Source organism: Dendrobates tinctorius, unplaced genomic scaffold (assembly GCF_039654945.1).
Source record: "Dendrobates tinctorius isolate UK_male_01 unplaced genomic scaffold, ASM3965494v1 ptg000063l, whole genome shotgun sequence".
In the NCBI taxonomy this organism is placed as follows: domain Eukaryota; kingdom Metazoa; phylum Chordata; class Amphibia; order Anura; family Dendrobatidae; genus Dendrobates; species Dendrobates tinctorius.
The window spans coordinates 28,577,921-28,604,983 of record NW_027361731.1 but is presented as its reverse complement, the minus strand read 5'-3'; the positions used below and the strand labels follow the sequence as shown (position 1 = coordinate 28,604,983).

The following is a 27,063-nucleotide window of genomic DNA, read 5'->3' as shown; positions in this document are numbered from 1 at the left end:
TATCACCCCCTTTGGACTGTACAAGTCCAGTCATGCCCTTCGGCATGAAAAATGCCCCTGCCACTTTCCAGCGGATGGTCAACCACCTGCTCCGGGGACTGGAGGAGTACGCAGTGGCGTACTTGGACGACATCGCCATCTTCAGTTCCACCTGGGAGGAACACCTTCAGCAGCTCCAGGAGGTGCTCAAGCGTCTTCACCAGGCAGGCCTGACTATCAAGCCGGGAAAGTGCCAGATGGGCATGAGCGAGGTCCACTACCTGGGGCACCGGGTAGGCGGGGGTTCCATGAGTCCGGAGCCAGAAAAGGTGGACACAATTGTGTCCTGGCCCACCCCCAGGACCAAGAAACAGGTGAAGTCCTTCTTGGGCACTGCAGGGTACTATAGGCGGTTCGTATAAGACTATAGCGCCCTTGCAAAACCCTTGACCGATCTCACCAAGCAGAGGCTACCCCAAACAGTCAACTGGACAGATGACTGTGAGGCGGCCTTCCAAGCTTTGAAAACAGCCCTGTGAAACTCTCCAGTGTTGAAAGCAGTTGACAGCAGTCGCCTGTTCCTGGTACAGACCAACACCAGCGAGTTTGGCCTCGGTGCTGTGCTCAGCCAGGTCGACTCGGGGAACCAGGAGCACCCCGTGCTGTACCTGAGCCGGAAACTTTTGCTGAGGGAGGTGGCATACTCCACCATCGAGAAGGAGTGCCTGGCCATGGTGTGGGCCCGGCAACATTTGCAGCCCTACCTGTACGGGCGCACCTTCACAGTGGTAACCGACCACAAGCCTCTGAGCTGGTTGCACACAGTGTCTGGAACCAATGGAAGGTTGCTAAGCTGGAGCCTTGCCATTCAACAGTTCGACTTTACTGTACAACACACAAAAGGCAGCGAACATGGTAATGCTCATGGGTTGTCCCGCTGGGGCGAACCCGCTGAGGTGCGCATGGCCGATTACCGACAGGTAATGCCTCCGTAGCGCCCTCTAAAAGGCGGAAGGGGTAATGTAAGATATGATTTTGCAGAGCTTTCTAGAATCTCCCATTGCTACACACTGAGGAGACCAGCCTGTCATATAGCTGCAACCCCCCTCTTCCCCCACAACACACACACCAGCGTCTTCCTGCTTGCAGCTCAGTGAAATCTGAGATCACAATGAGGATTCTCTCCCCCCTCCTCCTTGCACAGCCAGGAAAGGAAGTCCCTTTGTTCTCTAGACATGTGCTGGGATCAATATGAGTAGTATTACAACAAGTCATATTGCAAAAATCATACACCACAGAGATATAATAATTACATTCCTGCGACGGGCACGAAACCAGCTTTTCTACCCCTAGTTTTCACGGTTCCAGCACCCCCACAAACTGAGATATGGATTCCTTCTAAACGGTGTGTCCGAACTACTGCATATTTGGTTTTGAATTATTGTAATCAACAAACTACAAAGAATGATACCATGTGCGTGTTTGTGCGAACTTCCTCCTACGAGATACAGTTATATTAAGTTTTGTCATTTGATTCTAAATCCAAGAGTAGGGGGCTGACCCCTCACTGCAGTAGCCTAATTGCCCGTGCACAGCAAGCAGCCCGTCCGGCGACTAATTATCCTAGGTGCAGTTCTCTGACTGACCTGAGGGTAAGGGGGGCGCCGGAGAGCTGCGAGTTGCAAAGTGGAACTGAGAAAGTGGGGTATACATAAATCCCCGCAGTTCTTGGAAGGTTGTTAGCAGTGGTGGGGCATCCAAAATACCCCCCCTGCGGAAAATTGTTAGAGCGTGATTAGCTTGCTGTATTTTTGTCACATGGTACCAGTGGTGGGATAACTAAGATAGGCCCCCACTGCACCTGTGATAGCTGTGTGACGGCAGTGCGTAGCATCCCTCCGTCCGCTGACATACTGGTGCCAGTGGTGGGATCGTGACGTATTGGTGGCAGAGGGTGCTGAGATGGCGCTGTCGTCACAAATTGGTGGTGGTGGCGTGCTTTCTTCATTCTTCACATTCGCAATAACTCATATTTTCCTAACATGGGGGTGCAGTGACTGTTATGGGGGTGCAGCGACTGTCTGTTATGAGGGTGAGGTGGGTGTCTGTTATGGGGGTGTGGTGGCGGTGAGAATTACGGGGTGCGGTGGAGGCGACAGTGACAATTACGGGGGGTGTGGTGTCGTTAACAATTATGGTGGTGCACTGGCGGCAACAATTACGGGGTGCGGTGGCGGTGACAATTACGGGGGGTGTGGTGGCAGTGACAATTACGAGTGTGCAGTGGCGGTGACAATTACGGGGTGCAGTGGCGGTGACAATTATGGAGGTGCAGTGGCGGTGACAATTATGGGAGGTGCAGTGGCGGTGACAATTATTGGGGGTGCGGTGGCGGTGACAATTACGAGTATGCGGTGGCAGTAACAATTATGGGGGGGTGCGGTGGCAGTGACGATTACGGGGGTGTGGTGGCAGTGACAATTACGGGGTGCGGTGGCGGTTACAATTACGAGTGTGCGGTGGCGGTGACAATTACGAGTGTGCGGTGGCGGTGACAATTACGGGGGGTGTGGTGGCAGTGACAGTTACGGGGGGTGTGGTGGCAGTGACAATTACGAGTGTGCGGTTGCGGTGACAATTTCGGGTGCAGTGGCGGTGACAATTACGAGTGTGCGGTTGCGGTGACAATTTCGGGTGCTGTGGCGGTGACAATTACGGGGGGTGTGGTGGCGGTGACAATTACGAGTGTGCAGTGGCGGTGACAATTACGGGGGGTGTGGTGGCAGTGACAATTACGAGTGTGCAGTGGCGGTGACAATTACGGGGGGTGTGGTGGCAGTGACAATTACGAGTGTGCAGTGGCGGTGACAATTACGGGGTGCAGTGGCGGTGACCCCATTGTCCTGCACTTTCCGCCTTGATCCTTGCTCTGTCGCTTCCCTGGTGCCGCCGGCGTCGCTCTTCTCCGTGTTTCCGCAGTTGCGTGCCTCGGGCCACACGCTGCGGTGATTGATGCGCGCAGTCACCGGATCCATATCTACACGGCATAGACATTGCGCAGAGATCGCATCGTTAATCTCGCCACTGATGGCGCAGTGAAACATGTGATGGATCATCCCGCCACCTCAGGGTCCTCCCGTAATTAATGTCTGCCGGCGAGTGCTGCTCTCGAGGCTGAAACGCTGCTAATTACAGGCGCCACCTCCCTGACAATAGCGAAGAATTGCTGAAATACTCTGTGCTGCTGCACCGCGCTGATACCAGAACTCACCCCTCGTTCTCCAGGTAGGTCCTTGCGATCACCCAGGGTATGATGAACAGTAGGGGGCAAACTGCAAAATAAATGGGAGCCGATGAAATAAAGCCCCCCAGGACCACAGCCGGACCCCAGGGGTGGCCACTTACACCAGCCGATGGCCACGTATCGCAGCAGCATCCGCCGCTCGCACAGGATCAGGGAGACGATGGTGGTGTGCAGGTAGATCCCCTCCACCAGCAGCCAGAAATAATTGGTGCCCACGAAGAAATGCAGCGAGATGTGAACGATGCGGCAGGAGGTGGGAATCTGCAGGAAGAGGGGCAGGCGTCACAGCTCCCCCTGCTGGCCATGACAGTCATCACATGAAGACCTGTAGACCCCCGTCCATCCCGACATGTGACCGGGGATGATGCGTTACCTGCGGCGTCAGTACAGACAGCCAGTCGTCCTCGTTGGTCGCCATTTTCGGGGCCAGGTTGGTTCTCTGTAGATCCTTTATCAGCACAGCCAAAGCCCTCAGAATGAATGAGCCGAAGAGATTCATGTGGATGTAATTCCGGGTGCAGTGAAGCTTCCTAGAAAATGGGAGAAAGGTACAAGAATGAGCACCAAAAAAACTGGCTGTAGTGTGCAGATCCACCATCGGGGGGCAACAGAGAGTACACAAGAATGAGCCCCAAAATACTGTCCATAGTGTGCAGATCCACCACCTGGGGGCGACAGAGAGGAGAACACAAGAAAGAGCCCCAAAATACTGGCCGCAGTCTGCAGATCCACCACCGGGGGGCAGCAGAGAGAACATAAGCAGGAGCCCCAAATACTGGCTGCAGTGTGCAGATCCACCACCTGGGGGCGACAGAGAGGAGAACACAAGAAAGAGCCCCAAAAATACTGGCCTCAGTCTGCAGATCCACCACCGGGGGGCAGCAGAGAGAACATAAGCAGGAGCCCCAAATACTGGCTGCAGTGTGCAGATCCATCACCTGGGGGTGACAGAGAGGCAAACACAAGAATGAGCCCTAAAATACTGGCCGCAGTGTACAGATCCACCACTGGGGGCCAGCAGAGAGGCAATGACTATGGATGAGCCCCTAAGTACTGGCCGCAGTGGACAGATGCACCACTGGGGGGCAGCAGAGAGGCGATAACTATGGATGAGCCCCTAAGTACTGGCCGCAGTGTGCAGATCCACCACTGGGGGGCAGCAGAGAGGCGATGACTATAGATGAGCCTCTAAGTACTGGCCGCAGTGTGCAGATCCACCACTGGGGGGCAGCAGAGAGGAAATGACTATAGATGAGCCCCTAAGTACTGGCTGCAGTGTACAGATCCACCACTGGGGGGCAAAAAGAGAGGCGATGACTATAGATGAGCACCTAAGTACTGGCCGCAGTGTGCAGATCCACCATTGGGGGCAGCAGAGAGGCGATGACTATAGATGAGCCCCTAAGTACTGGCCGCAGTGTGCAGATCCACCACTGGGGGCAGCAGAGAGGCGATGACTATAGATGAGCCCCTAAGTACTGTCCGCAGTGTACAGATCCACCCCCGGGGGGCAGCAGAGAGGTGATGGCTATAGATGAGCCCCTAAGTACTGGCCGCAGTATACAGATCCACCACCTGGGGGCAGCAGAGAGGAGGTGGCTATAGATGAGCCCCTAAGTACTGGCCGCAGTGTACAAATCCACCACTGGAGGCAGCAGAGTGGCGATGACTATAGATGAGGCCCTCAGTACTGGCCGCAGTGTAGAGATCCACCACCGGGGGTCAGATGAGAGGCGATGACTATGGATGAGCCCCTAAGTATTGGCCGCAGTGTGCAGATCCACCACTGGGGGGCAGCTGAGAGGCGATGACTATAGATGAGCCCCTAAGTACTGGCCGCAGTGTGCATATCCACCACTGGGGGGCAGCAGAGAGGCGAGGACTATAGATGAGCCCCAAAGTACTGGCCGCAGTGTGCAGCTCCACCACTGGGGGGCAGCAGAGAGGCGATGACTATAGATGAGCCCCTAAGTACTGGCCGCAGTGTTCAAATCCACCACTGAAGGCAGCAGAGTGGCGATGACTATAGATGAGCCCCTCAGTACTGGCCGCAGTGTACAGATCCACCACCGGGGGTCAGCTGAGAGGCGATGACTATGGATGAGCCCCTAAGTACTGGCCGCAGTGTGCAGATCCACCACTGGGGGGCAGCAGAGAGGCGATGACTATGGATGAGCCCCTAAGTACTGGCCGCAGTGTGGAGATCCACCACTGGAGGCAGCAGAGAGGCGATGGCTATAGATGAGCCCCTAAGTACTGGTGGCAGTCTGCAGATCCAACACTGGGGGGCAGCAGAGAGGCGATAACTATGGATGAGCCCCTAAGTACTGGCCGCAGTGTGCAGCTCCACCACTGGGGGGCAGCAGAGAGGCGATGACTATAAATGAGCCCCTAAGTACTGGCCGCAGTGTGCAGATCCACCACTGGGGGCAGCAGAGAGGAGGTGGCAATAGCTGAGCAGACAGTATAAGATATGACAGGCTGAGATACACGGACTCACCTGAATATGAGGAGAATGCCCAGAGCGAGTACGAGGGTCCCGAGTGATATGGAGTAGCCCACGGTGTAGCAGATTTGCAGCAGTAACTGCAGTGCGTGCTCCTCGTTCTGTAACACAGGGGTTAAACCCGACACCGCAATGTTAATACAGGCAGAACCTTCCTACATGACATCCATTATCTTCTGATACAAGAATATATCCAGTGTTTAGACACCGAAGGGCGAGACGCCCAAAGCCCACAGCAGCAGTTTCCATAGGTTTGTTATTACGGAGCATTCCTGGGAGGCATTTATCTGATGTAACACAAACAGCCGGAGGCCCTATGACAGCTCTGCTGGGGTCCGACCAATGTAGCTGCAGCAGGTGGAGGTCAGCACATCACAGGGTGGAGATGGCTGTGTAGTCTCCTGCCCTCCACTGTATAAAGATGGCTAGGCAAGAAGGATGTGCTCTATGTGTTGTCACTGGTGTAATCCTGCCTATCTAGTCTCCAGCAGACCATCAATCTGTCATCAGCACCAAGGCCTAAAGTGCCCATGGAGGACACTTCTGATACATTCAGCTCTGGGGTGTGAGATGTGTAATCCTGCCTATCTAGTCTCCAGCTCCAGCAGTACAATTGGACCATCAATCTGTCATCAGCACCCAGGCCTAAGGTGACCATGGAGGACACTTCTGATACATGATCAGCTCTGGGGTGTGAGTTGTGTAATCCTGCCTATCTAGTCTCAATTGCACCCAGGCCTAAGGGGACCATGGAGGACCCTTCTGATGAAAGTGCCTATACATGATCAGCTCTGTTGTTATAAATTGTATGGTCTCCTGCACTCCACTGTATAAAGATGGCTAGGCAAGAAGGATGCCCCATGTCCCTGCCTATCTAGTCTCCAGCAGTACAATTGGACTATCAATCTGTCATTAGCACCCTGGCCTAAGATGACCATGGAGGACACTTCTGATACATGATCAGCTATAGTGCTGTGAGTTGTCTAATCCTGCCTATCTAGTCTCCAGTAGTGCCACATACAGTATCTATTAATCTATCAGAAGAACAAATGTCTCTACTGACAATGGATGACATTTCCAATAATAAAGTATAACTGATCAGCTCTGCTTTTGTGAGAGGTGTAACACTGTCTACTTCGACTCTAGCAGCACAACAGTCCTTTGATTTAAATCTATAGAAATAACTAATGACACTTCTGAAAACAATGTCTATATGAGATCTGCTCTGGTATTGTGAGTCTTGCCTTTCTAGTCTCCAGCAGTGTAATAGGCCTATCATTCAGTCATAAATGACATTGTAGAGCTCTGAGTGTTCTAATCCTGCCTATCTTGTCTCCAGCAGAAGAATAGGCTGGTCATTCGGCCAGCATGGTTAGTGGTGTAATCCTGTTTATCTAGATTCCAGCAGTACAACTGGCCTGTGACTCAGTACTCAGGCCTCTAGAGATAACAAATAACATTTCTGATATCATATGAGTTCTTCTATGGCATTGTGAGTTGTGTTATCCTGCGTATCTAGATTCCAGCAATGCAATAACAAGAGAACAATGGCCTTTAGTTATAATAATCAATTGCGTTTCTGTTAACTATGATTCAGTCAGCAGAACTAAGACTAAGAGATAAAAAATGACATCTCTAGTTACAGCGCTTATACAAGATCATCTTTGAGTGTTCTATTCATACCTATCTTGTCTCCAGCAGAAGGATATGCCAGTCATTCAGCCAAAATATACACAGCCACTAGTGATAATGGAATAAAACCTCTGATGATAACAGCATGATTCAACCTATATAGTCTCTCCCAGTATCAAAAGCCTGTCAATCCGCCAGCATGACATAATAAAATTGTAAATCTATATCTCATTGTATCCTGCTTATCTAGGCTCCAACCATACAACTATTCTGTCATTAATTCAGTATAACCCCAGACCCTAATTAGACTAAAATGACACTTAATAATAATGTGTATACTTCATCCACCTCTCCTGTGGTGTGTGTGTTGTAATCCTGCCTTTCTAGTCTCCAGCAGAATAATAGGCTTAGTACAAAGCTCAGGTTTCAATTGGTGGAAACTTCTAACAGTATACAGTATATCTCATGATTACTTTTTATTATCTTGAGTGGTGTGATCCTACCTATCTCATGTCCAGTAGAACATGCAGTCAGTGCACAACTTCTAGTGATAAATGGATTAAACTCTGACAGTATATCCTACCTATCTCGTCTCCAGCAGTACACTATTTGAGTTATTACTGTGAAATTTATGATCCTGCCTATCTAGTCTCCAGCAATAGAGTAGCCTGATTTTAGTCAGTATAAGCAAAGCCTCTAGTGATAAGTGGATGAATCCTCTGATAACAATGTGTACACATCGTTACTTTTTAATACAAGGAGAGGTGCAATCCTGCTGATCTAGTGTACAACATAGGAGTAGGTTGATCTATTAGTCAGTATAATTCTGGCCTCTAGTGATAATTGGATGATACCTCCAATAACAGGGTATATACACGATTATTATTACATTTTGTGAGTGGTGTGAGTCTGCCTAGTTTCCCGCAGTAGAGTAGGCTCTTTTCTTAGTGAATATTAGCAAAGCTTCTAGTTATAACTCTGATGACTGTGTACACTAGATTACTTTTTGATACCGTGAATGGTGTGATCCTGCCTATCTGGTCTCCTGCAGTAGAGTAGGATGGTCTATAAGTATAAGCCCAGTATTTAGTGATAGTTGGATGAAACCTCTGATGATTACACTTGGTTATTTTTTTATATGTGGTCCTGCCTATCTGGTCTCCAGCAATAGAGTAGGTTGGTTTATTAGTCAGTATAAGCCCACTTTTAGTGATAACTGGATGAAACCTCTGATGACAATGTGTACAAAGATTACGTTTTGATATCGTGAGTGGTGTGATCTTGCCTATCTTGTCTCCAGCAGTAGAGTAGGTTGGTCTATTAGTCACTATATTCCCAGCTTTTAGTGATAGTTGGGTGAAACCTCTGATAACAAAGTGTACACATGATTACTTTTTATATGTGATCCTGCCTATTTTGTCTCCTGCAGTACCAGGCCATTATCAGTCAGTCAGTATAACATAATAACATTTCCATCCGGAATCTTCACTGTCAGATTATTCCAGATGTCACTGCGTTGTGTTCTGAATAAATCTGGTCCCATCAAAGAGGCAAATGTATGTTATCCGGGGGAATAGCAGAGAAACGTGGAAGAAACAAGGCAGACTCACATTTTGTTTGAAATGATTACTGGTGGAGCATTCTGTGTCGTCCCGCCAAATATCCGTAGAGTTCTCCTTGGTCTGCCAGACTCCGTGCTCAGTGCAGTACCTGTACGAAAAGCCGATGCTGCCTGCAACGACACAGCCCATGGGTTCAGAACAGAGAGCCCTCTACAGGAATGGCCTCCCTATAGGTCCCACTAATTGTCAGGTTTTTCTCCTCATCAATAGATGGGAGGCCGCCAGCTATCTCCAGCGATGGTCGGCCATGACACCCAGCTTTGCTAGAATCCTGATCCATTTCTGCAATTTTTAGAGCACATGTCCATTACCCTGCCTATGATCATATGCCATATGGCAGCATTAATTTAAAGGGACAGTTTCTTTAAATAAAAGGAATTTGATTCCTGACATGATTAGATAAAATCGAGGGTCCCATGCGGCCTTCGACATCTACATTCACACGGCACTTTACGGGAGAGATTTGTCACATGTTCAAAAGTGACATCTATTCACTTTATTCACTAGTGCCTGATATCCACCACCATACAGTGCTGATAACCCCCCATTCAGTGCTGATAACCCCCCATACAGTGCCTGATAACCCCCACCATACAGTGCTGATAACCCCCCATACAGTGCCTGATAACCCCCCATACAGTGCTGATAACCCCCCATTCAGTGCTGATAACCCCCCATACAGTGCTGATAACCCCCCATACAGTGCCTGATAACCCCCCATACAGTGCTGATAACCCCCCATACAGTGCCTGATAACCCCCCATTCAGTGCTGATAACCCCCCATACAGTGCCTGATAACCCCCCATTCAGTGCTGATAACCCCCCATACAGTGCTGATAACCCCCCATACAGTGCCTGATAACCCCCCATACAGTGCTGATAACCCCCCATACAGTGCCTGATAACCCCCCATTCAGTGCTGATAACCCCCCATTCAGTGCTGATAACCCCCCATACAGTGCCTGATAACCTCCCATACAGTGCCTGATAACCCCCCATACAGTGCTGATAACCACCGCCATACAGTGCTGGTAACCCCCCATACAGTGCTGATAACCCCCCATACAGTGCTGATAACCACCGCCATTCAGTGCTGATAACCACCGCCATTCAGTGCTGATAACCCCCCATACAGTGCCTGATAACCCCCCATTCAATGCCTGATAACCCCCCATACAGTGCCTGATAACCCCCCATACAGTGCTGATAACCACCGCCATACAGTGCTGATAACCACCGCCATACAGTTCTGATAACCACCGCCATACAGTGCTGATAACCACCGCCATACAGTGCTGATAACCACCGCCATACAGTGCTGATAACCACCGCCATATAATGCTGATAACCACCGCCATACAGTGCCTGATAACCCCCCATACAGTGCTGATAACCCCCCATTCAGTGCTGATAACCCCCCATACAGTGCCTGATAACCCCCCATACAGTGCTGATAACCCCCCATTCAGTGCTGATAACCCCCCCATACAGTGCCTGATAACCCCCCATTCAGTGCTGATAACCCCCCATACAGTGCCTGATAACCCCCCATACAGTGCTGATAACCCCCCATTCAGTGCTGATAACCCCCCATACAGTGCCTGATAACCCCCCATTCAGTGCTGATAACCCCCCATACAGTGCCTGATAACCCCCCATACAGTGCTGATAACCCCCCATTCAGTGCTGATAACCCCCCATTCAGTCCTGATAACCCCCCATACAGTGCCTGATAACCCCCCATACAGTGCTGATAACCACCGCCATACAGTGCTGATAACCACCGCCATACAGTTCTGATAACTACCACCATACAGTGCTGATAACCACCGCCATACAGTGCTGATAACCACCGCCATACAGTGCTGATAACCACCGCCATACAGTTCTGATAACCACCGCCATACAGTGCTGATAACCACCGCCATACAGTGCTGATAACCACCGCCATTCAGTGCTGATAACCCCCCATACAGTGCTGATAACCCCCCATACAGTGCTGATAACCCCCCATACAGTGCTGATAACCACCGCCATTCAGTGCTGATAACCCCCCCATACAGTGCCTGATAACCCCCCATTCAGTGCCTGATAACCCCCCATACAGTGCCTGATAACCCCCCATACAGTGCTGATAACCACCGCCATACAGTGCTGATAACCACCACCATACAGTTCTGATAACCACTACCATACAGTGCTGATAACCACCACCATACAGTGATGATAACCACTGCCATACAGTGATGATAACCACCGCCATACAGTGCTGATAACCACCGCCATACAGTGCTGATAACCCCCCATACAGTGCTTATAATCACCGCCATACAGTGCTGATAACCCCCCAGTGCTGATAACCCCCCATACAGTGCTGATAACCACCGCCATACAGTGCTGATAACCCCCACCATACAGTGCTGATAACCACCGCCATACAGTTCTGATAATCACCGTCATACAGTTCTGATAACCACCGCCATACAGTTCTGATAACCACCGCCATACAGTGCTGATAACCACCGCCATACAGTGCTGATAACCACCGCCATACAGTGCTGATAACACCACCATATAGTGCATGATAACCACCGCCATACAGTTCTGATAACCACCGCCATACAGTTCTGATAACCACCGCCATACAGTGCTGATAACCACCGCCATACAGTGCTGATAACCACCGCCATACAGTGCTGATAACCACCGCCATACAGTGCTGATAACCACCGCCATACAGTGCTGATAACCACCGCCATACAGTGCTGATAACCACCGCCATACAGTGCTGATTACCACCGCCATACAGTGCTGATTACCACCGCCATACAGCGCTGATAACCCGCCATACAGTGCTGATAACCACCACCATACAGTGCTGATAACCCCCCATACAGTGCTGATAACCCCCCATACAGTGCTGATAACCACTGCCATACAGTGCTGATAACCCCCCATAGAGTGCTGATAACCCCCCATACAGTGCTGATAACCACCACCATACAGTGCTGATAACCACCGCCATACAGTGATGATAACCACCGCCATACAGTGCTGATAACCACCGCCATACAGTGCTGATAACCCCCCATACAGTGCTGATAACCACCACCATACAGTGATGATAACCACCGCCATACAGTGCTGATAACCACCGCCATACAGTGCTGATAACCACCGCCATACAGCGCTGATAACCACCGCCATACAGCGCTGATAACCACCGCCATAGAGTGCTGATAACCACCGCCATACAGCGCTGATAACCACCGCCATACAGCGCTGATAACCACCGCCATACAGTGCTGATAACCACCGCCATACAGCGCTGATAACCACCACCATACAGCGCTGATAACCACCGCCATACAGCGCTGATAACCACCGCCATACAGCGCTGATAACCACCGCCATACAGTGCTGATAACCACCGCCATACAGTGCTGATAACCACCGCCATACAGTGCTGATAACCACCGCCATACAGTGCTGATAACCACCGCCATACAGTGCTGATTACCACCGCCATACAGTGCTGATTACCACCGCCATACAGCGCTGATAACCCGCCATACAGTGCTGATAACCACCACCATACAGTGCTGATAACCCCCCATACAGTGCTGATAACCCCCCATACAGTGCTGATAACCACCGCCATACAGTGCTGATAACCACCGCCATACAGTGCCTGAACCTTGTCTCAGTCTCTACACTACAGTCTGTGAACCAGTCTGATTGCTGTGACCATACACATAACAGGAGCAGCTGCTTCCTTCTCGTTACCTTCTGGTGTCATCGGCAGGTACCACGGACACGGCACAGATACGTTCCCTGGATAGGACGACGGCCAACAAGCGAACTTATCAAATGTACCATTACAGTAAACTCCTGGAAGACAAGAGAACATGAATCATCAGCAACAATGATGTCATCACCTGCTGTAAACCGAGATGCTGCAAAAGGAAGGACACTAGTGACATCATAAGACAGAAGGGTCTAATAAACTGCGAGGACATGTGTAATGAAGGAGAGAAAAGAAGGAGCAGGAAAGAGGAGGAAGAGAAGGAAAGAAAAGGAAGAGAAGGAAAGAAGAGGAAAAGAAGAAAGAATAGGCAAGAAGGAAGAGGATAAAGAATTAAAGAGGAAGAAGAGAAGGATAGAGGAAGAGACAAAGAAGAGGAATGGAGAAAGAGAAAGATGAGGAAGAAAAACAGGAGGAGAAGGAAAGGGGAGGAAAAGAAGGAAAAAAGGAGGAAGAGAAGAAAAGAAGAGGAAAAGAATGAAAAGGAAGGAAGAGAATGAAAGAAGAGGAAGAGAAGGAAAAATAGAAAAAAAGGGAAAGAAGAGGAAAGGAGAAAGAAGGAAAGCGGAGAAAGAAAAACAGGAGGAGAAGGAAAGAGGAAGAAGAAAAGGAAAGAAGAGAAATAGAAGGAATAAGGGAAGGAGAAGGAAAAAGGAGAAGGAAAGAGGAACAGTGGGAATAAAGAGGAAGAGAAGGATAAAGAAGAAGAGAAGAAAGACGAGGAGAAGGAAAGAAGAGGTAGAGAGGGGAAGAAGAGGAAAGGAGAAATAAGAGGAAATGAGCAAGAAGAGAAAGAAAAAGAAACAGGAGGAAGAGAAAGAAAAACTAGAGGAGGAAGAGAAGGAAGACGATACAGAGAAAGAAAAAAAGGAAGAGAATGAAAGAAGAGAATGAGAAGGAAGAAGATATAAGGAAAAAAGAGGATGAGAAGAAAGATGAGGAGAGGGAATGAAGAGGGAAAGGGAAAGAAATGGAAAGGAGGAAGAAGAGAAATAGAAGGAAAAAAGGAGAAAGAAGGATAGAAGAGGAAGAGAAGGAAAGAAGAGGAAGAGAAGGAAAAGGAAAGAAGAGGACGAGAGGGAAAGATGAGGAAAGAAGGAAGAAGAGAAAAAAAGAACGTGGAGAAAGAGAAAGAAAAACAGGAGGAGAAAAAAGAAAAAAGAGAAGGAACAGGACACACAGAAGGAAAGAGAAGGAAGAGAAGGGAAGAAGCGAAAGAGAAGTAAGAAAATACAGAGAAGGAGATAGAGGAAGAAGAGAAGAAAGACGAGGAGAAGGACAGAAGAGGAAGAGAGGGAAAGAAGAGGAAAGGAGAAAGAAACAGGAGGAAGAGAAAGAAAAACTGGAGGAGGAAGAGAAGGAAAGAAGAGGAAGAGAATAAATAAGAAAGAGAAGTAAAAAAAGAAAGAGAAGGACCAGGAGAAAGAGAGGGAAAGAAGAGGAAGACATTGAAGAAGATACAGCGCAGGTAAAAAGAGAAAGAGAAGAAAGAAGAGAAACAGAAGTAAAGAAGAGGAAGAGAAGGAAAGAAAAGAAGAGAGAAAGAATAGAACGAGAAGGAAAGAAAAGGAAGAGAAAGAAGAGAAAGAGAAGGAAAGAAGAGGAAGAGAGGGAAAGAAGGAAAAAAGAGAGAATGAAGAGAAAAAGAAGTAAAAAGAGGAAGAGAAGGGAAAAAAGGAAAAGAAGGAAAAAAGAGGAAGACAAGGAAGAAGAGAAAGAAAAGATGAGGAAGAGAAGAAAAGAAGAAGAGTGAGAAAGAAGAGGAAAGAATGAAGAAGAGAAAGACAAGAGGAATAGAAGGTAAAAGAGAAGAAGGGAAGACGAGGAAGAGAACAAAGAAGAGGAGGAGAAGGAAGAGGAAGAAGAATGGAGGAGAATGAAGAAGAGAAGGAGAAGAAAAGAAGAGGAAGAGGAGGAGAATGAAGAAGAGAAGAATAAAAAAGAGGAAGAGAAGGAAAGAAGAGGAAGAAAATGAATAACAGAAGGAAGAAGAGGAAGAGAAGTGAAAGAAGAGGAAGAAAAGAAGAGATAAAGAAGGAAAAAGATAAGGAGAACGACAGAAGAATAAGAAGAGAATGGATAAGAGTGAGAGAAGGAAAAGAATAGGAAGAAAAAGAAAAAGAGAAGGTAGAAGAGGAATATAAGTGAAACAATAGGAAGAGGAAGAGAAGTGAAAGAAGAGGAAAAGAAGGAAAAAGGATGAGACTGAAGATGAGAAAGATAAGGAAAAAAGGAAAAGGAATAAGAGTAGGAAGAAAACGAAGAGAAGGGAAAGAAAAGGAAGATAAAGGAAAGAAGAGGAACAAAAAGTACAGAAGATGAAGATAAGAAAGAAGAGAAAGAGAAGTAAAATGAGAAGAAAAGAAGAGAAAGAGAAGGAAGAAGAGGAAGATAAGAGAAAGAAGAGGAAGAAAGAGAAGAAGAGAAGAGGAAGAGAAGGGAAAGAAGAGGAAGAAGGAAGGAAGATGAGGAAAAGGGAAAGAAGAGGAAGAGAAAGGAAATAAGAGGAAGTGAAGTAACACGTGGAGGAGAAGGAAAAAAAGAAAGAGAAGGAAAGAAAAATTAAAAAAAAAGAAAAAGAGAATGGAAGAAAAAGAAGAAGAGAAAGAAGGAAGTAGTGGAAGAGACAGGAAAGAAGGAGGAAAGGTAGACATGAAAAGAAGGGGATGATAATAAGGAAAAGAAGGAAAGCGGAGGAAGAAGAGGAGGAGAAGGTAAGAAGATTAAGAAGTGGAGGAGGAGACGGGAAGACAAGGAAGAAGAAGAAAAATTGGATGGGAAAGAGGAAGAAGTAAGGATGAAGAAGAGGAAGGAAAAGAGGAGGAGGAGATGTGGAAGGAAAAAAAATAAAAATCAGGAAGAGGGAGCAAAGAATAAAAAGAAAGAAAACAGTGAAAAAATATGTATGAGATGGAAGAGAATGGTAGAAAAACAAAAGCAGAGAACAGAATAAAGGAAGAAGTAGAAAAGACTGAAAAGAAGAAAAAAAAAGGGAAATAAGTGAAAAGATGAGGACAAAATATTAAGGAGGAGCAAATAGAGGAATATAAAAGAAAAACAAAGAAAATGAAGAAGATGGAAAGAGAAATGAGAAGAGGAAAAACATGAAAGTGCTGAAGAAGAAGAGAACAGAGAAGGCCAAATGGACAAAGACAATTTAAAGGAGCTGTCCACTACTCGGACGACCCCTTCTCAAACCCCGTACTACAATTAGGAGTATGGTGATTGAGAAGGGGTCGTCCGAGTAGTGGACAGCTCCTTTAAGTAAGAAGGAGAGGAGGAGCTGAACAGAAAAATGAGAGGAGAAAAATGGTAGAGAAATAAGAGTCTGAGAAAAAGATAAATCTGAAATCAGATGACAAAAAGAGCAGAAGACACAAATTAACATAAACCTGCTAAAAACAAAAGGAAAGGGAAAACACAAAATGAGAAAGAAAAGTAAGAGGTGAAGGAAGTAGAGGAGGAAGATGGGGAACAATAAGAAACAATGAGGATAAGGGTGGAGATTAAAGGACGAGTAGGAGGAAGAAGACAAAGAAAGAATAAAGATGATGAGAAGAGGGTAGAAAATAAGAAGGAGGAAGAGGTTGAGGAATAAAATAAGAAATTAAGTAGAGGAGAAAGAGGGAGAATAAAGAAAAAAGAGAAGAGGAAAGAAAAGGTAGAAGACAAAATGAGAGGACAAAATGGTACAGAAATAATCAATCTGAAGAAAGAGACAAATCTAAAGGTCAATGAGAAAAATAAAGTAAAGGAAAAAGAGAAGAATGAGGAAAAAAGAAGGAAGAGGAGGTATGGGAGAAGAAAAGGGAGGAAGAGGGGGAATGAAGTAGAAAAGGAAGAAGATGGAGAAAGAAAGAAAGAAAGAAGATGGTGAGAAACGGTGAGAAGTGAAGAGGATGAAGTGGAAGAGAAGTGGGAGGAATGAGGAAGAAAGAAGAGGAGAAAGATAAAAAAAAAAGGTAGAATAAAAAGAGAAGGAAGAAGAAAGGTGAATTAAAAATAACAGAAAGAAGAGGAAGAAAAAATGGAGACGAAGAACTGACAAAAAGAACAGAAGGCAATGCCGAAGGTGACAATAGAAATGGAGAGTAAAGCCGAAAAAAAGAGGAGTAATTATAGGAAAGGTGTAAGAAGATGAGGAGACGCAACAAGAAGGAAAACAGAAAGACAAAAATGGTAGAAAGAATCTGAAGAAGAAAGACAAGACAGAGCTAAATGAGGAAAAATGGGAAGAAATTCATGTAAAGAGGATATCGGAAGAAAACAAGAAGAGGAAGAGAAGGAAGAAGCGGAAGATGACAAAGAAGATGAAAAGAAGGCAAATGTATAAAAAATGAGTGTGAACAAGAAAGCATAAATTATAAAAGGAGAAAGGGTTAAAAAAGAAGAAATTGGTGATGATGAGTATAAGTACAAAGAAAGGAAAAAAGGAAGAAGAATCCAATGTGGGAAGGAAGGTTTTTAAACGTGAAGGAGGAAGTACAGACGAAAGAAGAATCAGAAGAAAGAGAAGAAGAAAGATAAATCAAAAGACAGAGAAGAGAAAAACAAGGGAAAATAAGAGAAGGAAGTAGAGAAGAAAAAAGGAGGAACAAATAGCAGGAAGAAAAAAGAAGGGAAAGAAGCATTGAAGGGGTAATAAAAATCAGAAATAGGAGGAAGATGAGAAATGGGAGAAAACAGAAATAGAGGATGCAGAAGACGAGGAAAAAAGGAAAGAAAAGAGGAGAATGGATAAACGAGAAGAAAAAAAAGAGAAGAACGGAATAAGAGAAAGATGAAGAAGTTGCAGAGAAAGGAGAAAGTAATAAAAAGAAGACAGAACTAAATATTTGCAGCAGAGGAGGAGGAAGAGGATGAAGAAAACACAGATGAAAGAGAAGTGATAATGCGATTGCTTCCGGTGGTTTGTTCTGTTTCTCAGTGTAATCTTCCCGAAGTCTCCGGCGTCTCCACTTATTATGATTTCTGGATACTGAGGGGCCATAAAGCTCCGGTAATCTCATCCTCCTTATCGCTGACTCCTCACAGTCTCCTCTCCTCTGATGCTGATGCATAATTATTATATGGACCCATAAACACCTCAACTAACGGTGCGGGGGGGGGGGGGGGGAGGGTTCAGACAATAACAAAAGTTAAGAGCTCCAGATCCTGAGCTATGGAATCTGAAGGAAACTCCATAACACGGATCTCTGGAGCGCGGGGAACCTTAGATGGACAGATGGAGAAGACGTGTCCATTACTGGAAATCCAGGGTAATAGCTGAAGTTCTACAGCAGGCTTCTGGTCATCCCATTATCATTAGAGGGTGGGGTCAGCAGTCATCTCATTATCATTAGAGGGTGGAGTCAGCAGAGTCATCTCATTATCATTAGAGGGTGGGGTCAGCAGGGTCGTCTCATTATCATTAGAGGTGGGATCAGCAGGGCCATCTCATTATCGTTAGAGGGAGGGGTCAGCAGGGTCATCTCATTATCAGTAGAGGAAGAGGTCAGCAGGGTCATCTCATTATCATTAGAGGTGGGGTCAGCAGTAGATACAGGACCCTGCAGCTTAGCATTACCAGCCATTGAGCAGGACAGCCAAGAGCAATGGGCAGGTGTAGCCTCTACCACATAGCACATAGATGTCACCATATGACTCATAAAGCGCTAATTATTAATAATGTCTTAGATCTAATTTTTTGAATTATTAGAAAAGAAAGAAGAAATCTCATATCTTCAGTGATAAGAACTGTGATAGGACAGGAACGTCTTGACGTGGGTGAATAAACCACGTTTACATCACACCCCGGTGGAGAGCTGCGACTGTTTTCTTCTTTTCTTGATTTTGGCCCAGAATGACCGTTCTGCTCAGGGGATATTAATGGTTTCCACCAAGAGACCAGATATTGGATGACAGTAATAGCTTATAGAATCATAGAATCATAGAATCGTAGAGTTGGAAGGGACCTCCTGGGCCATCTGGTCCAACCCCCTGCTCAAAGCAGGATTCGCTAAATCATCCCAGTCAGATGTCTGTCCAGCCTCTGTTTGAAGACTTCCATTGAAGGAGAACTCACCACTTCTCGTGGCAGCCTGTTCCACTCATTGATCACTCTAACTGTCAAAAAGTTTTTTCTAATATCTAATCTGTGTCTCCTCCCATTCAGTTTCATCCCATTGCTTCTAGTCTTTCCTTGTGCAAATGAGAATAAAGTTGATCCTTCTACAATGTGACAGCCCTTTAGATATTTGTAGACAGCTATTAAGTCTCCTCTCAGTCTTCTCTTTTGCAAACCAAACATTCCCAAATCCTGCAACCTTTCCTCATAAGACAGGGTTTGCAGACCGGTCACCATTCTGGTCGCTCTTTTCTGAACTTGCTCCAGTTTGTTGATGTCTTTTCAACAAGCTTAGGATGGTTACTTGTCATTGCTGCCCCCTTTATTAGCTTCTCGGGAGTAGAGTTGGATTTGGTAGATCCTCGGGATCAGAGTTGGATTTGGTAGATCCTCGGGATCAGAGTTGGATTTGGTAGATCCTCGGGATCAGAGTTGGATTTGGTAGATCCTTGGGATCAGAGTTGGATTTGGAAGAGTTTTCATTGGAGGCTTTTAGAGTGCTTGTACATTGCCTTAAATTATATTTTAGAGCGGAGCGATGCGGTCCACCCACCATCATGAAAATTGATGGACCCTTAGTGAGGAATCCAGGCTTTCCGAACTAAGAGGTCCCCATCCTTCCGAACACATGAGAGGAGTCAAAAGAGAGCAAACTGTTTAACTTCTGGAAATGGTGTGACTAGAGAAGACTACTGGAAAATGTCAAAAATGGCAGGTTTCCTCTATCTCCATTACTTGCAGGCTGGATTTCAAAAGAAACTAGCACCTAGTACTATCAGAGTACAAATCTTAGCCTTGACCGCTGGCTTTGTAATATCTTGTTTCCATGATAAAGAGTTTTCTCCTGGCAAGTCAAAAACGTTGACTGGTTTCGATTAATGTTTCCTCAAAGTTGGATTGACCACTGGTTTTAAGAAAACTTTGTGAACACCCCTCCAAGCCCCGTCAAGAAGCAGATTTGTTCTTCTTTGATAATATATTCTTTTCAGTAGCAATTGTCTCATTGGAGAGGGAAAGTGAGCTACAAACGTACAAACGTTGAAGTTTGCTAGAGAGAATTTGGATTATCCAGAAGAGTATTGGGAGAATGTCATATGGTCTGATGAAACCAAAGTAGAACTGTTTGGTAGAAACAAAACTCGCCATGTTTGGAGGAGACAGAATGCTGAGTTGCATCCAAAGGACACCATACCTACTGTGAAGCATGGGGGTGGCAACTTCATGCTTTGGGGCTGTTTCTCTGCAAAGGGACTAGGACGACTGATCCATGTACATGAAAGAATGAATGGGGCCATGTATCTTGAGATTTTGAGCGCAAACCTCCTTCCATCAGCAAGGGCATTGAAGATGAAATGTGGATGGGTCTTTCAGCATGATAAAGATCCCAAACACACCACCAGGGCAACGAAGGAGTGGCTTCGTAAGAAGCATATGAAGGTCCTGGAGTGGCCTAGCCAGTCTCCAGATCTCAAGCCCATAGAAAACCTTTGGAGGGATCTGAAAGTCCGTGTTTCCCACTGACAGGTCCAAAATATCACTGCTCTAGAGGATATCTGCATGGTGGAATGAACCAACATTCCAACAACAGTGTGTGCCAACCTTGTGAAGACTTACAGAAAACGTTTGACGTCTGTCATTGCCAACAAAGGAGATGTAACAAAATATTGAGATGAACTTTCACCGTGTTGCCCAATATAAAAATAGATATAATAATAATATATAAAAAATAATCATGTTCAATAAAATGATATAATAAAAAATATATAATGAAAATAATATAATAAAAATATATTAATAAAATATAATAACATATAATAAAAATGTTAGCTAATAAAGTAAAATAATAAATAAAATAAATCTATTAAATATATAATGTGATAGATAATAAAGTCAAATAAAATATAATACAATTAATAGCATAGCTATTACTATACTATTAATTAACTATATTAATTAAATTATTACTATATTAATTTATTATACCATAATAAACATAATATAAAATATATGAAATTATAATACATTCTAACAAAATATTATGTATCAACAAATATGAAAAAATAAGAAAATATATAATAAATATATAACACATAATATAGTAAATAATACAATAGATAATAGTAAAATATAATACTGTAAATAAAATATTCTTACAACATATAGTACATATATTTTAATAAATAATAAAGTATAAAATAATATACAATTTATATATATACTTAATATATCATAATAAATGTAATACATATCAATACCGTATAATAAAATAATGTATAATAAATATAAAAAAAGAATAATAATGTTTTCTTTTTCAATACTTTAAGTTTATTTTTTAACTCTTTGTGTCACCTTTCTAAATACTCGGTCAGAAAAATATCCCCATATCTATGTGCTGCTGCTTGGATTGCAAAAAAAGTAGGAAATGTTTTTATATTATTTTTTTCCTTCCAGTAATGAATAAAAAACACAGAAGATATTTGATCTTCTATATGATAATGACTCCAGGCGAGCAGCATTTCTATTACGAGGATGCTGGAGCCACTGAGGCATAGTCACTAAATGGGGAAACTCCACGAGTCAGCAACTACACATTATTAAACTAATCTTTTCCCACACAAAAAGAGAAGGAAAGATAAGTTGGAAAAAAAATAAGATAAAAATAATAATAAAATAATGAAAAACAATAAAAAAATATTAATTACAATATGGACTAAAAATACATTATGACTTATAAAAAGGTTAAACAAAATTTATTTAAAAAAAAACCTAAAAAATAAAATGTAACAAAACTATTAAAATCAACAACAAATTATAAAATGTGAAATAAATAAATGATGAATAAACGAAATTATATTAAAAGATAAATGATGCAAAGGCTGAGAGATCAATAATGAATAATAAAAAGGATAAACAAATTAAAAAAAAACTGTAAATTGTAAAAAAGGCTAAGAATAAAAATAAAAACCTAAACCTTAAAATGAAATGGTATTAACCAATAAAGATAAATGGCAAAATAGACAAAAAATAAATAAATTATGAATTATAAAAAAGGCTAATATATGTGTGTGTGTGTGTGTGTGTGTGTATAAATATATATATATGAAACTAAATATTATAAATAACCTACAAATAATACATAAAAAAATAAAATAATATTTTATAATAAATAATAATAATAAAAGGCTAAAACATATGTTGTAATAGTTTATTTATCGTCGTTTTTGCTGCTACTATAGGCGTGCCGCCCCTTTAAAGCAGAAAAATAGACCAATATTGGGGTCCATTATATATGTATCAGAATGATCGAGTGCCAATAATTTCCATATAATGATGGTGAAGTGCGAGCTGCCGGCGTCGCGCAGTCACCGCGGTGTGTAGTCGACCATGATAATGCGTTTCGCAGGGTCTTCATACATTACAGAGATCTATTTATTCATGACGTATAGGTGCGGGGGATGGGCGCTTACACCATTTCAATTTCTATTATAGGAAATCTAGAACATCAGCATTTCCATCAATGACTCTGCCAAAGCTCAAAAAGTAAAAAAAAGTATATAACAAGGAACCACTAGGGCTCCAGGGGGGGCTCTACTCAGAGTGTGTCGTTTCCATAAGACAAGGCCTCGACCATCAAATCCTCAATTTTATCCAATTACAGGTTCCAATTCAAATTTCAAGCATTCTTCTATTTTTAAGTGATCGTTCCTACAGCTAGAGGGCGCTGCTTCTCCGTGGAACAATTGATATTGGACTTGAGGTAGGAAAGGTTCCTTTAAATGTGGACACATCTTGGAATTTGACCCCGCCTCTACCCTCTACTGATTCGCTGATGGTAGGCTCCACCGAATCAGAATCATGATGACTCGATCACTATGATCACAGCAAATGAGTACCCAAATATGGAGAATATCGCGGGTCCGACAAGAGAAACGGAACCATCATCAATTTATAAACTACAGGAAATTTATTTTATTTATTTTTTTCTTTGATTTTCATTTATAATTGAAAAGTAATAATGTTTAGGTATTTAGCGAGTTCATTTTATCAGGGATAAGGATCAGTGTTACTGTGATCGATGGGTCAGGCAATCACCACCCCATGCACCAGCCCCACATGCGGTGGAAACATCATGGCCCTATGTAACAGCCCCACAAGGGGTGTTATCAGCACAGCCCTATGCATCAACCCCACAAGGGGTGTTATTATCACCACCCCATGCACCGATCCCACAAGTGGTACTATTATCACCGCTCCATGTACCGGCCCCACACTGGAGCTATAATCACAGCCTCGTACCTGCCCCACACTGGAGATTATTATCACTGCCCCTTGTACCAGTCCAACACTGAAGGATATTATCAGTGCCCCATGTACCGCCCCCACACTGGAGGATATTATCACTGCCCCATGTACCGGCCCCACACTGGAGGATATTGTCACTGCCCCCTGTACCGCCCCCACACTGGAGGATATTGTCACTGCCCCCTGTACCGCCCCCACAATGGAGATTATTATCACTGCCCCCTGTACCACCCCCACACTGGAGGATATTGTCACTGCCCCATGTACCACCCCCACACTGGAGGATATTATCACTGCCCCCTGTACCGGCCCCACACTGGAGATTATTATCACTGCCCCCTGTACCACCCCCACACTGGAGGATATTGTCACTGCCCCATGTACCACCCCCACACTGGAGGATATTATCACTGCCCCCTGTACCGGCCCCACACTGGAGATTATTATCACTGCCCCCTGTACCACCCCCACACTGGAGGATATTGTCACTGCCCCATGTACTACCCCCACACTGGAGGATATTATCACTGCCCCCTGTACCGGCCCCACACTGGAGGATATTATCACTGCCCCATGTACCGGCCCCACACTGGAGGATATTGTCACTGCCCCCTGTACCGCCCCCACACTGGAGGATATTGTCACTGCCCCATGTACCACCCCCACACTGGAGGATATTATCACTGCCCCCTGTACCGGCCCCACACTGGAGATTATTATCACTGCCCCCTGTACCGCCCCCACACTGGAGGATATTGTCACTGCCCCATGTACCACCCCCACACTGGAGGATATTATCACTGCCCCCTGTACCGGCCCCACACTGGAGGATATTGTCACTGCCCCCTGTACCGGCCCCACACTGGAGGATATTATCACTGCCCCCTGTACCGGCCCCACACTGGAGGATATTATCACTGCCCCCTGTACCGGCCCCACACTGGAGATTATTATCACTGCCCCCTGTACCGCCCCCACACTGGAGGATATTGTCACTGCCCCATGTACCACCCCCACACTGGAGGATATTATCACTGCCCCCTGTACCGGCCCCACACTGGAGGATATTGTCACTGCCCCCTGTACCGGCCCCACACTGGAGGATATTATCACTGCCCCCTGTACCGGCCCCACACTGGAGGATATTATCACTGCCCCCTGTACCGGCCCCACACTGGAGGATATTATCACTGTCCCCTGTACCACCCCCACACTGGAGGATATTGTCACTGCCCCATGTACCACCCCAACACTGGAGGTCATTATCACTGCCCCCTGTATCGGCCCCACACTGGAGGATATTGTCACTGCCCCCTGTACCGCCCCCACACTGGAGGATATTATCACTGCCCCCTGTACCGGCCCCACACTGGAGATTATTATCACTGCCCCCTGTACCTGCCCCGACACTGGAGGATATTATCACTGCCCCATGTACCTGCCCCGACACTGGAGGATATTATCACTGCCCCATGTACCGGCCCCACACTGGAGGATATTGTCACTGCCCCCTGTACCGCCCCCACACTGGAGGATATTGTCACTGCCCCATGTACCACCCCCACACTGGAGGATATTATCACTGCCCCCTGTACCGGCCCCACACTGGAGATTATTATCACTGCCCCCTGTACCGCCCCCACACTGGAGGATATTGTCACTGCCCCATGTACCACCCCCACACTGGAGGATATTATCACTGCCCCCTGTACCGGCCCCACACTGGAGGATATTGTCACTGCCCCCTGTACCGGCCCCACACTGGAGGATATTATCACTGCCCCCTGTACCGGCCCCACACTGGAGGATATTATCACTGCCCCCTGTACCGGCCCCACACTGGAGATTATTATCACTGCCCCCTGTACCGCCCCCACACTGGAGGATATTGTCACTGCCCCATGTACCACCCCCACACTGGAGGATATTATCACTGCCCCCTGTACCGGCCCCACACTGGAGGATATTGTCACTGCCCCCTGTACCGGCCCCACACTGGAGGATATTATCACTGCCCCCTGTACCGGCCCCACACTGGAGGATATTATCACTGCCCCCTGTACCGGCCCCACACTGGAGGATATTATCACTGTCCCCTGTACCACCCCCACACTGGAGGATATTGTCACTGCCCCATGTACCACCCCAACACTGGAGGTCATTATCACTGCCCCCTGTATCGGCCCCACACTGGAGGATATTGTCACTGCCCCCTGTACCGCCCCCACACTGGAGGATATTATCACTGCCCCCTGTACCGGCCCCACACTGGAGATTATTATCACTGCCCCCTGTACCTGCCCCGACACTGGAGGATATTATCACTGCCCCATGTACCTGCCCCGACACTGGAGGATATTATCACTGCCCCATGTACCGCCCCCACACGGGAGGTTATTATCACTGCCCCATGTACCGCCCCCACACTGGAGGTTATTATCACTGCCCCATGTACCGGCCCCACACTGGAGGATATTATCACTGCCCCATGTACCTGCCCCGACACTGGAGGTTATTATCACTGCCCCATGTACCGCCCCCACACTGGAGGTTATTATCACTGCCCCATGTACCGGCCCCACACTGGAGGATATTATCACTGCCCCATGTACCGGCCCCACACTGGAGGATATTATCACTGCCCCCTGTACCGGCCCCACACTGGAGATTATTATCACTGCCCCCTGTACCGCCCCAACACTGGAGGATATTGTCACTGCCCCATGTACCGCCCCCACACTGGAGGTTATTATCACTGCCCCCTGTACCACCCCCACACTGGAGGATATTGTCACTGCCCCATGTACCACCCCCACACTGGAGGATATTGTCACTGCCCCCTGTACCGCCCCCACACTGGAGGATATTATCACTGCCCCATGTACCGGCCCCACACTGGAGGATATTATCACTGCCCCCTGTACCGGCCCCACACTGGAGATTATTATCACTGCCCCCTGTACCGCCCCCACACTGGAGGATATTGTCACTGCCCCATGTACCGCCCCCACACTGGAGGTTATTATCACTGCCCCCTGTACCACCCCCACACTGGAGGATATTGTCACTGCCCCATGTACCACCCCCACACTGGAGGATATTGTCACTGCCCCCTGTACCACCCCCACACTGGAGGATATTGTCACTGCCCCATGTACCGCCCCCACACTGGAGGTTATTATCACTGCCCCCTGTACCACCCCCACACTGGAGGATATTGTCACTGCCCCATGTACCACCCCCACACTGGAGGATATTGTCACTGCCCCCTGTACCGCCCCCACACTGGAGGATATTGTCACTGCCCCATGTACCACCCCCACACTGGAGGATATTGTCACTGCCCCATGTACCGGCCCCACACTGGAGGATATTGTCACTGCCCCCTGTACCGGCCCCACACTGGAGGATATTATCACTGCCCCCTGTACCGGCCCCACACTGGAGATTATTATCACTGCCCCCTGTACCGCCCCCACACTGGAGGTTATTATCACTGCCCCCTGTACCGGCCCCACACTGGAGGATATTGTCACTGCCCCATGTACCACCCCCACACTGGAGGTTATTATCACTGCCCCCTGTACCGGCCCCACACTGGAGATTATTATCACTGCCCCATGTACCGCCCCCACACTGGAGGTTATTATCACTGCCCCATGTACCGGCCCCACACTGGAGGATATTGTCACTGCCCCCTGTACCGCCCCCACACTGGAGGATATTATCACTGCCCCCTGTACCACCCCCACACTGGAGGATATTATCACTGCCTCCTGTACCGGCCCCACACTGGAGATTATTAT

General features: G+C 46.4%; 1 protein-coding gene across 1 annotated transcript in view; it reads right to left on the bottom strand.

The window, feature by feature from the left end:
• Positions 1-27,063, bottom strand: part of GLP2R (glucagon like peptide 2 receptor) — a 127,699-nt gene that overhangs the window by 28,200 nt on the left and 72,436 nt on the right. Inside the window, exons 3-8 of the mRNA XM_073579761.1 lie at positions 12,831-12,935; positions 9,032-9,153; positions 5,784-5,890; positions 3,657-3,813; positions 3,385-3,544; positions 3,251-3,311 (exon numbers count right to left, since the gene is read on the bottom strand). Of these exons, the coding sequence (XP_073435862.1) occupies positions 3,251-3,311; positions 3,385-3,544; positions 3,657-3,813; positions 5,784-5,890; positions 9,032-9,153; positions 12,831-12,935 (712 nt within the window). The remainder of the gene's footprint in view (positions 1-3,250; positions 3,312-3,384; positions 3,545-3,656; positions 3,814-5,783; positions 5,891-9,031; positions 9,154-12,830; positions 12,936-27,063) is intronic.